This window comes from Condylura cristata, unplaced genomic scaffold (assembly GCF_000260355.1).
Source record: "Condylura cristata isolate star-nosed mole 26May11 unplaced genomic scaffold, ConCri1.0 scaffold00022, whole genome shotgun sequence".
NCBI classification, from domain to species: domain Eukaryota; kingdom Metazoa; phylum Chordata; class Mammalia; order Eulipotyphla; family Talpidae; genus Condylura; species Condylura cristata.
Window position 1 is genome coordinate 25,523,286 of NW_004567123.1, and position 14,793 is coordinate 25,538,078.

A 14,793-nucleotide genomic window follows, 5' to 3' on the forward strand; every position below is an offset into this window, starting at 1 on the left:
CCTCCGGGGCAGGTGGGAATCGAACTCATGTGGAAGCGGCTTTAGATTCTCAGTGCTGTGTTTTAACCCGCTGCGCCACCAGGGAGGGCCCATCAGAATCAGTGTTTTTAATTACTTTCTCAGGTAATCATTTGTCAGGAAGTTTGGGGGAAAATACTGATTAGAGAAAAATACCAGTAAATTTTTATTCATTTGTCAAATTTTGAGAGAATTGGTCCTAATGACCTCTAATATTCTGTGATCGTAATTTTTCTTCCTACCGACCCTTTAAAACTACTTCTAGAAATGTCACTGGTCATTATTTATGTGTTTTTTACCATGTTTCTTTGTAGGATGGTAAATTAAAAAAGCCCAAGAATAAAGATAAAGATAAAAAAGTTCCTGAGCCAGATAACAAGAAAAAGAAGCCGAAGAAAGAAGAGGAACAGAAGTGGAAATGGTAATCCCAAATCCCTGTGTCAAAGTGTCAGCTATCTTATGCTATGATCTAATAAGCGAGAGTGTTGAATTATTAAAATTAATAACCTGGTATTTGGGAGCAGAGGGTAGTATACATGAGTACTTATTTGAATAACAAATAAGTTTTTTTGAGTCCCTCTAAGCTCTAACTAGATTTTTTGTTAAACATTAACTCTTAGTTTATTGGATCTTAAAACTATGTCCTATGCTACTATGAAGAAATTGTAGAACACCTGTGTATGTATGGGAATTTAACATGAAGGAAATTTCATTACAACAACAGGGGAAAGAATCATTTATTCTATAAACCATGCTGGGAAAACTATATGTTTTAAAAATTAACCACAAGAATACCTGGTTGAAGGTTTTTTTGTTCATAGAATACTAAAGAGCTTTTGAAGCAAGATATAGCCATTCCCATAAGGAAAATACATATAGACTTGAATACACCAAGATTAAGCAAACTCATGCCGTTTTCTAAAAATCTTAAGGGAAAATATTTGCAATACAAAAAACTAAGAACTCTAATATGAAAAGTCATTTACAAGCTTGAAACAGTCTGTTAGAAAAGAGAGAAAATAGGTAATTCATTAAATGATTAGTAGTAAACATTAAAATATGGTCAACAAGAATAAAGAAGCAAAGAAAAACAAACATTTTGTTTTTAAAGATTTATTTATGCATATATGAACTAGGTATAGGCAGAGGTGCAGGGGTCTATATGAGAAGATTCACCAAAGAGTGGGGAGTGGAATAGGTAGATCTACTGAAATACACTGCTGAGGGAGGGGAGCAGTAGGCGGCACAGGAGAGGTCAGCTGTGCCTTGTGGGTCAGCTCCCTGGGCTGGGGATTGAACTCATACTGCAGTGGCTGCAGATAGCTTCATAGTGCCACACTATATGGGTCACCTCCCTAGCCAGGGTCCAAACTCATGCTGAGGCTGTTGCCAGCTTCATAGGGCTGTGCTTTAACCCACTGCAGCACTGGGGAGGGCCCTTGTGCTTTCTTTTCTCAGGTGTAATCCTCATGGAATTCCTACCACCAGTTCATTCATGTACCATCCCATAGTCCCTTGTACTCTTCCCGCCCTTGTTCTGGCCCGTCTCCCCTGCGGAGTGTCTCTGATTTATAGTTGCCTGTTTATTTTTGTTTTGCTTTGTTGTGTTTTTTATTATTGTTATTCTCCCCCCCAGGACTCCCCCCCCCCCCCCCCATCTCTTGCTTGGTTCTCCTATATCCCTCCTATAAGTGAAACCATCTGGTGTATTTCTTTTTCCTTCTAACTTATTTGTGCATAATCCCTTCTATCTCCATCCGTGTTGCTGCTCATGACATGAATTTATCTTTTTTGATTCCCAAGTAGTATTCTACTGTGTTGTATACTCCATCTTCTTGATCCAGTCATAACTTTTGGACATTTGGATCATTTACAAGTCTTATCTATTACAAATAGTGATGCAGTAAATAATAGGAGTGCAGGTATCTTTTTGAATTAATATTTTTGTGTCCTCTGGGTATCCCTGGGAGTGGAATTGCTGGGTCATTGGTAATTCCATTTTTAGTAGTCTGAGGAACCTCTCCACAGCTTTCCATGGTGGTCAGACTAGTTTGCATTCCTACCATCAGTGTAAGAGAGTTCCTTTTTCACCACATCCTCACCAACATTTGTTGTTGCTAGTTTTCTTTTTTGCCATTCTCACTGATGTAAGGTGGTAGTTCACTGTGGTTTTGGTTTGCATTCCCTTGATCATGAGGGATGTTGAACATTTTTTTCATATACCTGTTGACCATTTAATCAAAGATTTTCAAGACATATTGAAGGATATTTGACTGTTAATAAAATGCTTTAAAAAATAAAAAATGATTATGTTAGTGGTTAAATTATAAAAATGGTGAGTAAGTATATTAGTCTGCTTTGCCTCTGAGGGTTCTGTGGTGGGTCCTCAGTAAATGTTGCATGAACAGGTTCACTGCCTGGCCTTGTTAACATTAGTTTTCTGCTTAGTCTTGGGGCTTATGAGGTCCTGAAGCAGATGTATTCTTTCCCTGTTCTAACCTTCTTTGTGGAATTAGGTAGCCAAGAAGGGTCTCAATAGCTTAATTATGCTTCTGTGGTTAAAGATCTTAACGAATATTGTCACATACTAATTCTGAGAAGCTGTGACCTTAGGTTTTTGTTTTGTTTTGTTTTAAGATTTATTTATTCGTACAGAACTGCGGTACAGGCCAGAGATGCGGAGGGTGAGAGGATTCACCAGAGACAGAGTGGGGTAGAGAAAAGGCAGATCAACGAAGTACAGTGCTGAGGGGAGCAGCGGGCGGGCTAGGAGAGGTTTGCCACGCCATGTGGATCTTCTCCGGGGCAGGCGGGGATCGAACTCATGCGGAAGTGGTTTAAGCTTCTTTGTGCTGTGCTTTAACCCGCTGCGCCACCAGGGAGGGCCCGGCCTTAGGTTTTTATTCCTGTTCCTGTTTCAGTTTAAGTGGAACCAGTAAGTCTTTAAACTGAAGGTAAGGTTTATTTGGGGCTAGGCAATAGTTTACCGTGTATGGTTTTTTCAAGTCTGATTGCTTTATTTTGTACATAGTGCTTGATGGTAAAGTGTTAGTTTTTAGAGGTAGAACATAGCAATAATTGGCCTCTTCACTAATAGCTCAGTCTTTCTTTCTATTACTACATCTGAGGTCAGTAGTCCAGAACTCAGTGATGAGTCAGGAAATGTAAATGGCATATACTCTCATTTTTACTATTCCCATTGCTATCCCAGTAAAAGAATTTCACACTTTACCAGGTTGGCAATGTACATAGCTTTTTGCTTCTCCCAGAAGTCTGCAGACTTGTTCATCCTGCTAAAAGGAAACCCCTTTGATCCTTCTCTTAGTAATTATGGGGTGGGAAAATGGACCTGATCCCTCTGTGGATTTCTTTACTGAATTACATTTTCTCCAAGTGGTGGCCATGTACTCATAAAAACCTATTTAATGTGTATCCTCAATTTTTAACAGTATAGTGTTTCAACTCTGCCTTTTGCATCAGAACTGACTTATTGGAATTTAAGTCCCAAGTACAATCTAAACAGATGATTACTCAAAAAAGACATAAGAATTGGTGTCTGGTGTGACTGAAAATGAAGTTTTGTATCTCTTAGCTTAGCAGAGGTCAAATGCTATAGGAATGAGGATTATGCTATAAGGAATTGGTGTTAAAAGTCCAAAACTCGGCCCTCCCTGGTGGCGCAGCGGGTTAAAGCACAGCACTGAGAATCTGAAGCCACTTCCTCATGAGTTCAATTCCCGCCTGCAGCCTGCCCCGGAGGAGACCACATGGCGAGCCAGACCTCTCCTGGCCCGCCCGCTGCTTCCCTCAGCAGTGTACTTCGTAGATCTGCCTATTCTGCTCCCCACTCTGTCTCTGGTGAAGCCTCTCACCGCCCCTGAGCCTCTGGCCTGTACCCCAGTTCTGTATGCACAAATAAAAAAATAAATCTTTAAAAAAAAAAAAAAAAGTCCAAAACTCATGGATATGATCAGTAATGGTGATAAGAAATTTATGGCATATGGATTGACATTCTCCTCGTCCAGAGAAACTGTCCTTAATTCCAAAGATTAGCTTCCAAAAGTTCTAGTATGTGCCCTTTTTTCTGAAATTCATAAAGTAAAAAATATTCTTTTTACAGTACATTTTGAGATACTTGTTAACTACTTGGAAAATAGATTTCAAACTGTATGTGGATGTTTCTTTCTCAAACACAGTTGTAGCACTTGGTTGACTTTTAAGCACAAATCACTAAATTGATACCTAACTTGAATTCATAAATTAAGCCTACCAAGGAAAGTCAGTTTATTTTTTAATATAATGTAAGGTTATAAAGATCTATTTATGCATACAAGAGTTGGGGTGTAGGACAGGGATGTGAGGTGGGGGAAAGGGTGACAGGATTCACACCAGAAACAGTGGGGGACAGAACAGGTGAATCTACTGAAATACACTGCTAAAGGAGAGTTGTGGGTGAGATGGGAGAAGTCTGCTGCGCTATGTAGGTCACCACCCTGACTGGGGATTGAACTCATGCTACAGTGGCTGGTGATAGTTTGATAACTCTGAGATTTTAACCCCTTTTGCCAGCAGGGAGCCCACCCCCCCACCCCCAGCATCATTCTTTTGCATGTGAATATCCACTTTCCCTCAAAAACAGTTGTTGAAAAGATTACCTTTTCTCCTTTGAATGATCGTGGCACCCATGGTAGAAATCATTTTACCATATATGTTGGCTTTGGTTTTATAGTAATGCTATTTTAATGTACAGTATGATACATGAAATTTTTGTTTGCTGTTTCTCAACTTTGTGTACAATATTGGAGTTGGAAGATTTTGCTGTTTCTCAACTTTGTGTAGTTGGAAGATAATAGGAAATAGAATATCCATTGTTGACCTTCAAAAGGCCTCTGCAGAATTCTAGGACTTTTCATTTTAAGGTAGAATAGTGAAGGTTTAAATATACAAAGTTTTGTTTTTTTTTTAATTTATTTATTTGTTCATACAGACCTAGGGTGCAGGCCAGAGGCTCAGGGGCAGCGAGAGGCTTCACCAGAGACAGAGTGGGGAGCAGAACAGGCAGATCTACAAAGTACACTGCTGAGGGGAGCAGCAGGCGGTTAGGAGAGGTCTGCTGTGCCATGTGGGTCACCGCCAGGGCAGGGATCGAACTCATGCTGCAGTGCTGTGTTTAGCTTCTCAGTGCTGTGCTTTAATCCGCTGCGCCAACAGGGAGGGCCTAAATATGCAAAGTTTTAAAAATAGTGTATCTGTAAAACAGTTGACTCTTGAAAGACAAAATAGCCATTGTGACAAGAAAGTCGGTAATTGCAGACAAGAAGAAACTGAGACATATCAATAGATTGCAGTATATGTGATCTTTGATTGGATCCTGGTTTGCAAAATACCATTTTTGTTATCAGGAAGATTTGGGTCTGGATAGTCAAAATTATATTAGGGAGTTGTTAATTTCATTAGTTATGATGATAGTATTAAAACTGAGAGTATTTTCATAGAAATGTTTGCTGAAGCATTTAGCGATGGGGTATCATTACTTTGAAATGGTTTAATTATCAATAGGGATATTTTAAGTTGTATATAGCTGATATGTATACAGTGTTTATTATAGCATTTTTTGTCTGTTGCTCATCTTTTAATGTTTTAAGCTGTTTCCACTAAGCTTTTTTGTTTTTTAGGTCAGTTTTTATATATGCATACAAGAAACTGGGGTATAGACCAGAGGTGAGAGGACTCACCAGAGGCAGAGTAGGTATCAGAACAAGCAGATCTGTTGCAATACACTGCTGGGGGAAGCAGCAAGTGAGACAGGAGAGGTCTGCTGCACCACGTAGGTCAGCTCCCGGGCCAGGGATCAAACTCAGTGGCTGGTGATAGTTTTGTTAGTGCTGAGATTTTTAACCTCTGCACTACCAGAGAAGCCCTCCACTAAGCTTTTAGATTAATTTATTAATGTCTGTTAGATTGCTCTTGACAACCCATTAAATACCTTAAACTGAACAAATGAATTGTTATTTCCCTATCTTCTGTTTTCTTTAGACACTTTGTCATACATTTATTTTCTCCTATATGGCTTGCTTGATCTGACATCTCCACTCTCAGAAGGCCTTATCTTATGTATCAATAGCAGAATACTATGGTTTTACACTATTGTGGTAAAACAAGTGTTGTTTACATTTTCATATCTCTCATTTGTTGCTGAGCTCTATGAGTGATGGTTGTATCTTTATCTTTGAATTGAACTGTTGAAAGGTATTTCACTCCATTTATCCAAGTTTTCCTTCTCACATGCTATGAATGTGGAATTTTTTTCAATGTTAAAGGATGTTTTTCATTTTGACCAGGCAAATGAAAAATGACTTTGGTACAAGTCATTCCAAAGCACCAATCAAAAGGGCAGATAATTATTTTTGCATTTAGTAGAAGACACAGTAGGTGAATTGAACACTAAATGCATTGCTTTACCTTATCTTTTAAAGGTGGGAAGAAGAACGCTATCCTGAAGGCATCAAATGGAAATTCCTAGAACATAAAGGTCCGGTATTTGCTCCACCATATGAACCTCTGCCGGAGAGTGTCAAGTTTTACTATGATGGTACGTTCTTCCAGATTGTTCAATTTTGGGCCAATAAAAGAACCTACTTCTATTTAGAAATAGAAAATGAGGAAGTACTATGCTCTTGTTCTATACAGTCTATTTTGTTTTATCATTATGTGGTTAAGGGGATAGACCATTTAGTGTGTACATACCTTTTTTCCTTAAGATTTACTTATTTATGCATGCAGGAGTGAGGTTTAGGCAAGGGGTACATGAGATGAGAGGATTCATCAGAGACAGAATAGGGAGCAGTCAGGCAGATCAAGTGAAATAACACTGCTGAGGGGAGCAGTAGGCTGGTCAGGAGAGGTCTGCCTCTCCACGTGGGTCACTCCTGTGGCCGTGATCGAATTCATGCTGCAATAGCTATGGTTAGCTTCATAGTTTGGTGCTTTAACCTGTTGTGCCAACCAGGAGGGTCTGGCCCTACTTAAGTCTTAAAAGATCTATTTGGCATTGGAGAAATGCTGTGAGAAAAGGGGCTATTGGTTATTAATGTTTTACCTACATGGTCCCAAAAGGACCCAATCTACATGGTACATAGCACATGATCTGCAGCTAAATATTTTTATTTGAACTTCATTTCTAAAGTACTAGTGTTAGCATTAGTTACTAGAAAAGCTTGAACGATAGTACTTATTTCAGCCATGTAATAAATAATAGGGTTCATTTAATAAGTGAGGCAGTCTCCTGACCAAACTTTGAGAAATACCAAGGAAAATGCTGAAAAAAACATCACGATGAACACTCAAGAGTTCTGGTACATCGCCTTTGTTCATTAGGAATAGCTTCATAGCCATAGATGCTTATAGGCAAAGTAGTAGTTGATAACTAAAAGTCTAGCTCTTGCAAGTGAGGGACAAGTCAAATTGAGCAACCTGAAATTTATTAGAGCCTTGTCCATTCAGTATGCCTGTGTGTAAACACCAAGACACTGCAGTGTACAGTATTGCCTGATTCCTTCTCTTGGAGTTTGCAACCTAGCGGGATCCCCATAATCAGTGACAAATGCTTATATCAGGTAAAACTGAACTTTGTTGAACAGAGAGCACAGGGCAGAACTCCACTGTCAGCTCTCACAGTGGGTCATTCTTGGAGACTCAAATATCTCAAAATCTAAACTGCAAGATAGGGAAAGAGCCCAGAACCTTGAAAAGACCATTTATGGATGTGCAGGTATCCTTAGCCCATGTCTACGTTTACTAAGAGTTTTAGAATACTCAACTAAGTAGTCTCACTTAGTTGTTCAAAATGATTTGACGTGGATAACTTGATTACCTAGCCTTTCGATTCTCATACTTATAAAAATGGGAGGCAAAACCTGAGCCATGGTCCTGTCTTGCCCAGTTCTTCATTATAAGACTCGAAGTCCAGGGCTTCAGCATTTTCTCTATTGGTCTTCCCTTTGGGATTTTTTCCTTTGGTTGTGTGAACTCCTGCTCTGCATGGTCAAGACGTGGGGGGTTGACCAATTCAAAACTGATAATAATTCCTGCCTACGCTCTAGCGAACAGAGTTCTCAGACTTCTTTAGAACCTGCCAGGGAGGTGGGGTTTGAGATGGGTGAATTAATGAATTACTGCCTCTACTTAGAACCTCAGTTTTTCAGCTCTGACTTGGCAGTTTCCTTTTCCAGGAACACAGCCTTTCCAGAGTGCTACCATTGCCAGGAACTTTCAAATCATCTTTCCACTATTCTGTGGCTGGGAGCTGTCCTTTCATTTTTGACAGCTCATCTAAAACATGAGGCATCAAAATGCTTGGTACAGAATTCAGTAATACCATCCAGAGAGTTAGCGTTTCAGTCTGTCTCTGTCTCTTTTCCACCTATTCATGAAATTTAGTATACCAAATAGACACAAGGACAGCTTACATTGATGCATCTTATAAGCTAATGTTAGCCACTCCCTCCCCCCAAAAAAGAGATAATGAGAAAAGGGAACAGTTTATATTCTTTCATGCTGTTTATTTTATTTATTTTATTCCTAGTGACTTAATGTTTTCAACTTTACTGACAACTGTAGTTCAGACCTGAGTGGGCAATTTCTGAAGACCTGCTGGAAATTCTTAAAAGCCAAACTCTTTCCAGTCCTTTTCAAAGGCAGAAAAGGAGGGAGGGAGGGATCTGAGGGGAAAGCACGCCACCTATTGGCCTTCTAAGTTCTGAATTCCAGCAGGTTCTGTTCACTTTAAATTTTGTGCTGTTGTTCCCTACATCCCTACAATGGATTCAGCCACCATGAGATAATGGTGTGGCTTTCTGGTTAAGTTTCAGTTTTCTATAATGATGTGAAAACCTTAGGTGAATTATTAATACCTATGTAATAATAAGGTGTTGCAGTAGTATTTGACATCACTTTAAGTATAGCCAAATGCTATTTTTATGCACTGTATTAGTTCCTGATGATGTCACAAGGTTGGAGTTTCAAGAATGGAAATTGGCCTAAAGAGTGATGCTCAAGTTACTCTGTTTGAAACATAGATTAAATTTTCTAAGTACTTTTTCTTTATTAACTTATTTAGGTACACAAAACCCTTGGACCCCATTCAAATTTTCTTAGTCAATTAGCAGTTTCATTGTTTAACATCAGGATTCCTTAAGGACAGCTTTTTTTTTTTTTTTTTAAAGATTGATTGTATTTATGCATACAGATCTGGGATATAGGCCAGAGGTGCAAGAGCAGTGAGAGGATCACCAGAGACAGAGTGGGGAGCAGAACAAGCCGACTAACAAAGTACACTGCTGAGGGGAGCAGGAGAGGTCTGCCGCGCCATGTGGGTCACCTCTGGGGCCAGGGATCAAACTCATGCTGAAGTGGTGTTAGCTTCTTAGTGCTGTGCTTTAACCCGCTGCGCCACCAGGGAGGGCTCCCTGAGTGTAGACAGACCAGCTCGGGAGCTAGTGAAAATGGACTTTCTGATTTAGCCAGAACTGGGGCTTGAGAGTCTACATTTCTAGCATTCCTTCTCGATGCTGATTCCACTGAGCTATAGATAGCTGGATTCTAGAGGAAGGTCTTATTTATTTAGACTTTTCATATGGGATGTCTGGGCTTACCTGCTAAGATTTTACTCATCCGCATATATGTATTAATCGTCCACCTATCTGACTTTAAAGAAGAAAGGTGCCTATTTCTTTTTCCAACAATTCCTTTCTTTTGTACTCCCTGCCTTAATCCTTCTTGAATTCATGCTACTTAATAAGTTGTGGCAAGAATCTCTGAGGATTTGGTTGTTTTTGTTTTTTTTTTTTTTTTGGAGATTTATTTTATTTGTACATACAGAACTGGGGTACAGGCCAGAGGCTCAGGGGCGGTGAGAGGCTTCACCAGAGACAGAGCGGGGAGCAGAACAGGCAGATCGACGAAGGACACTGCTGGGGGGAGCAGCGGGCGGGTCAGGAGAGGTCTGCCATGCCATGTGGTCACCTCTGGGGCAGGCGGGGATCGAACTCATGCGGAAGTGGCTTTAGCTTCTCAGTGCTGTGCTTTAACCTGCTGCTCTACCACGGAGGGCCTCCTCAAAAAATTTTTTAAAAACCAAATCCTCAGTGGCCCTCCCTGGTGGCGCAGCGGGTTAAAGCACAGCACTGGGAAGCTAAAGCCACTTCTGCATGAGTTCGATCCCTGCCTGCCCCAGAGGTGACCACATGGCGTGGCAGACCTCTCCTGACCCGCCCGCTGCTCCCCTCAGCAGTGTACTTCGTCGATCTGCCTGTTCTGCTCCCCGCTCTGTCTCTGGTGAGGCCTCTCACCGCCCCTGAGCCTCTGGTCTGTACCACAGTTCTGTATGAACAAATAAATAAATCTTAAAAAACAAACAAACAAAAACCTTTGAGGAGATACAAAGGACCCTGCTTGCTGGGTCTGCAGTAGGTTATACCTGTCCAGAGGAGCCACCTCGGAATGATGTACTAACTGTCACCAAAGAATGACCCAGATAAATACCTGCTAAAAAGGAGAATTCGTGCAAGTAATACAGATCAGTGTATTTTCTTTGCTATTGTTATCATGTGTCGCTAGGCCTTCATGCACCTTCGGGAAGCAAACCATAGTTAAAGAAGTCTCTAGAGCTCAGTATTTATATTCAGAACATGAATACTACACCTTATGTTTTTGGAACTACTTTTTTCTCTAGGTAAAGTCATGAAGCTGAGCCCCAAAGCAGAAGAAGTAGCTACATTCTTTGCAAAAATGCTCGACCATGAATATACTACTAAGGAAGTATTTAGGAAAAATTTCTTTAAAGACTGGAGAAAGGTATTGTTGCTCATGTATTGCACCTTGAAAAATACTGATCTACTACTAAGCAATAAATAATTTGACCAAAAGAAATCTCAAGTATAAAATTTGAACTTTATGAATTTAATTGTTAAATGTTGGCTGGGTTTTTTTTTCTGTTTATTTACTTTATTATACAGGATTTTACCTGACAGAATACTTATGCTTCTTCTAACTCTTATAACCTATCAGAATAGGCCAAATAGAAAACCTTAATCTCTAGTTAAGCAAAGAGAAATTTCTTAGAGGACTGCCCCGGGCCCCAGTTGCAAAGAGAGATGTTAATGTGTTGTTGCATTCCCTCATACTTGCCATTTTCCCTTGAGATATTTTTCTGCTTTTGAAACCACATATCCTTTATTTGCTAGGTGCCCTTATAAACAATCTCATTTTCTCTTTAGATAGTTACATTAATCGCAATTGGGATAATGTGGCAAAGACTAATATAAGTGAATAGAGAATGGGAGAATGACATTTATTTTTAAAACTCACTGATTTAGATTGACTATTTCTCCAGACAACTTTGATTGAAAAAAAAGTGGTTTTGCTATTATCTCAGAAATTTCAGGGCTTATTAGTATATCTACCTTCTTCAATCTCCCTCTTTTGACTAGGAAATGACTAACGAAGAGAAGAATATCATCACCAACCTAAGCAAATGTGATTTTACCCAGATGAGCCAGTATTTCAAAGCCCAATCAGAAGCTCGGAAACAGATGAGCAAGGAAGAAAAACAGGTAATACAAAATTGCTTAAAACTGCAAAATGTTGGAATAATGATTAGCCTATCTCATTTTCTTATTGGCTCATACACAGCTTTGATTTTAATATTTCCCTGAGTCCTTTACCGAAGAAGAATTTTTAGCCTATAAAAATTGAGGATTTTATGTAGATTGAAAATTGTAAAATAAACATTTCTTTACAGTTCAGCACTAGAACCCAATCGTTTTACCCACCTAAAGATCAGTAACTCCAACAGTACAGTATTTAGGAGCCACATAGGCTCCTAAATATTACAGCTTTAAGACAGATAAAATAATATTGGCCATGTAGCTGATGACTTAAAATACATACAATACAATAACCTAAATTACATTAACATTCAAGCTCTCTAAAATATTGAAAATATGGGGCTTTGAAGTACAAAGTAGTCATTAACTTTAGGACTTCGGAACCAAAAAATCCAAGTTCTAGCTTGGATTCCTGGAGATCAGGGGTTAACAAACTTTTTAAAAAATTTTTTACAGCATTCTTCATTTTGTGCATTTTTCCGTCTTAGTTGTATTCTCCATGGGGTTCCCACCACAAATTCACCCGTATGCCATCATCACAGTCCAGTGCACTCTTCCCACCCCAGTTCCAATGCCATTCCCCCTTAAACCCCCATAAGCTGTCTCTAGTTTAAAAAACTTTTTTGAAGTAGGAAAAAAAAATCTCTATAAAAAATAAAGCTAAACCTTATAAATACTATATAGTGTTTATATGTACTTAACGTGCACTGTAAAATATGTAAGAATGAAGCATTAAGGAATTACAATAATTGCCAGGGAAGATGAATGGGAAAGAGGGGGCTTCGGTTGTGTTTACTGAAATACTTTTATGATGTGAATTGAATAAATAGTGGTGACATAGCAAGATGGGTGGGCATTAGTGCTTATATTATTTATTTTATACATTTTAAGTTTCTCATTAAAAATGAACCTCCAAATAATGCTTCTCCTGTTGGCAGTGCAGTTAAAAACTACACGAAGCACTGTCAATCCCTAAGCTCTGAAGCACTCCTGTTCTGCTTTGTGGGAAACAGCCAAGGACTGGCAGAGAAATGAAGGACTCCCATCTCTTTCCCCACAGCAGTGAACTGGCTAAGTCCTTTTTGTAGGTAGGGGCAAGACATTCCTTAGACAACGATCACTGAGAAGCCTGCACAAATCCTTTCAAGATATTGTCTGAAATAAACTGGCTGACTCTTTGCTTTTGAGGTAACCCACCTGCCTTACTGAACAAGCAAGGATTCAGTTACTATAAAGAAAGATTAATTGCATCTTACTCTTTAGTCTCAACTTTGTCTTCTCTCCATTTCTCCAAGTCAGTGAAATTTTGTTTATTCAGGATGTTTTAACTTTTGGACTAAACTAACTCAGAAACTACTTTGCAGCTTTGTTTTTGGAATAGTGATCCAAAAATAGGGAGGTTTTAGAAGTATCATACTTCAGAAACATCCTACTTAAATTGAATCACTTGATATATGAATGAAGAGTCTGTAGAGGGTGGTGAGGAAACTTTCAATTCCTTTCTTTCCCCATCCACTTTGTAACAAGGGTCACAGAATATGTATGTGCCCATATACCTAGGAAGAATGCATGATAGGTTTGTTTGAGCTTGAAATCTCATGTGAAATAATGTTCAACTACATGTCTCTGGGATCTATTAAAAACATGAAGATGTTCTTTATGAGACCCTATGCGAACTCTTTCCCATCCCGTCTTGATTCTACTCAAAGCAACGTTTATTTTTAAAGCTATGCTTAAAAATACCTATGTAAAATAACTAGGTAAGCATATCCTTGAAGAGAACCCATTTGAATCTGTAGTTAAAATTAGTCCTTATAGGTAGATCCTTAAGTTATTAATTTTATTGCATTCAGTTTGAAAGATCTTTAACGGTTTCTCTTATTCGCTTTCTTGGTGATTTTTAGACTTTCTCTACCTTGACCTATTCTCCGACTAAAAATAAAAATGGTTGAGTAGTAGAACAGCAATTTGAATCTGTTTTAATTACTTCCTTGCTGTCTTCCAGAAAATCAAAGAAGAGAATGAAAAGTTGCTTAAAGAGTATGGCTTCTGTATTATGGATAGCCACAAAGAGAGGATTGCCAACTTCAAGATAGAGCCCCCTGGGCTTTTCCGAGGCCGTGGCAACCACCCCAAGATGGGCATGCTGAAGAGGCGGATCATGCCAGAGGATATAATTATCAACTGTAGCAAGTAAGCAGAGATCATCCTTGGGGGCAGAAATGAAATGAGATGCTTCCCTTAGATGTGACCAATGGAAATGTTACCCAAGTTCCAAAGAACTGTTTGGAAGCCACACAGTGTTTCCCATGTATAAATCTTCAGTTAGTTTTTGGGTTTATTTTTTTCAGGTATTGACTAGTAAGGAAGAAACTTAGAAATGTGTACCTAGCACGTTTACCCACTTCAGGTTTTGAAAGATAAAGTTGTTCTTCATTTCTTATTTTACACCTCTTGCTTTCTTATTTCCACAGAGATGCCAAGGTTCCTTCTCCTCCTCCAGGACATAAATGGAAAGAAGTCCGACATGATAACAAGGTGACTTGGCTGGTCTCCTGGACAGAAAATATCCAAGGTTCCATTAAGTACATCATGCTAAACCCCAGTTCACGAATCAAGGTAAAGTATATTAAGAGCCTTATCAATTAGTGAGGTTCAAAAATAAGTCTTTTTGTTGAAATGTAATGTTCTTGGTCTCTGGAAACATTTTGACGAATCCCTCCCCACAAAAATAAGGCAAGTATGTTCATGGGTAGTATTATTTGGTGATCTCCCTGGTGTCTATTTCCTGTTTTTCAAATATTTACTGAGACCCCGATATGTGCCTGGCACAGTGTCACCGTTTGTTGACTTATACAGTGTTCATCTTCCTTGCCTTTTTGCTCAGAAGAGGGAGGTGTGATTGTTTCCAATTCAGAAAGAAATTGGGCAGTCTGGTGTCTAACATGCTCCTGGTGTCATAAGGCTTCATCTGCGTAGGTCCCCTGAAGGTGTGGGGTATTGTGTGTTACAGCACACGCACCCTTGTGCTGCTACTTTTCAGTACTGTTACCGGAAGGGGACAAGGTATTGTAAGGACAGTCAGTTCTTGTTGGCCTGCTTTCACATG

General features: G+C 39.3%; 1 protein-coding gene across 1 annotated transcript in view; it reads left to right on the forward strand.

The window, feature by feature from the left end:
* TOP1 (topoisomerase (DNA) I) overlaps positions 1–14,793 on the forward strand; it is a 76,448-nt gene that overhangs the window by 44,706 nt on the left and 16,949 nt on the right. Inside the window, exons 8-13 of the mRNA XM_004687385.2 lie at positions 333–439; positions 6,495–6,610; positions 10,751–10,872; positions 11,508–11,630; positions 13,690–13,877; positions 14,159–14,303. Coding sequence (XP_004687442.1) covers positions 333–439; positions 6,495–6,610; positions 10,751–10,872; positions 11,508–11,630; positions 13,690–13,877; positions 14,159–14,303 — 801 coding nt within the window. The remainder of the gene's footprint in view (positions 1–332; positions 440–6,494; positions 6,611–10,750; positions 10,873–11,507; positions 11,631–13,689; positions 13,878–14,158; positions 14,304–14,793) is intronic.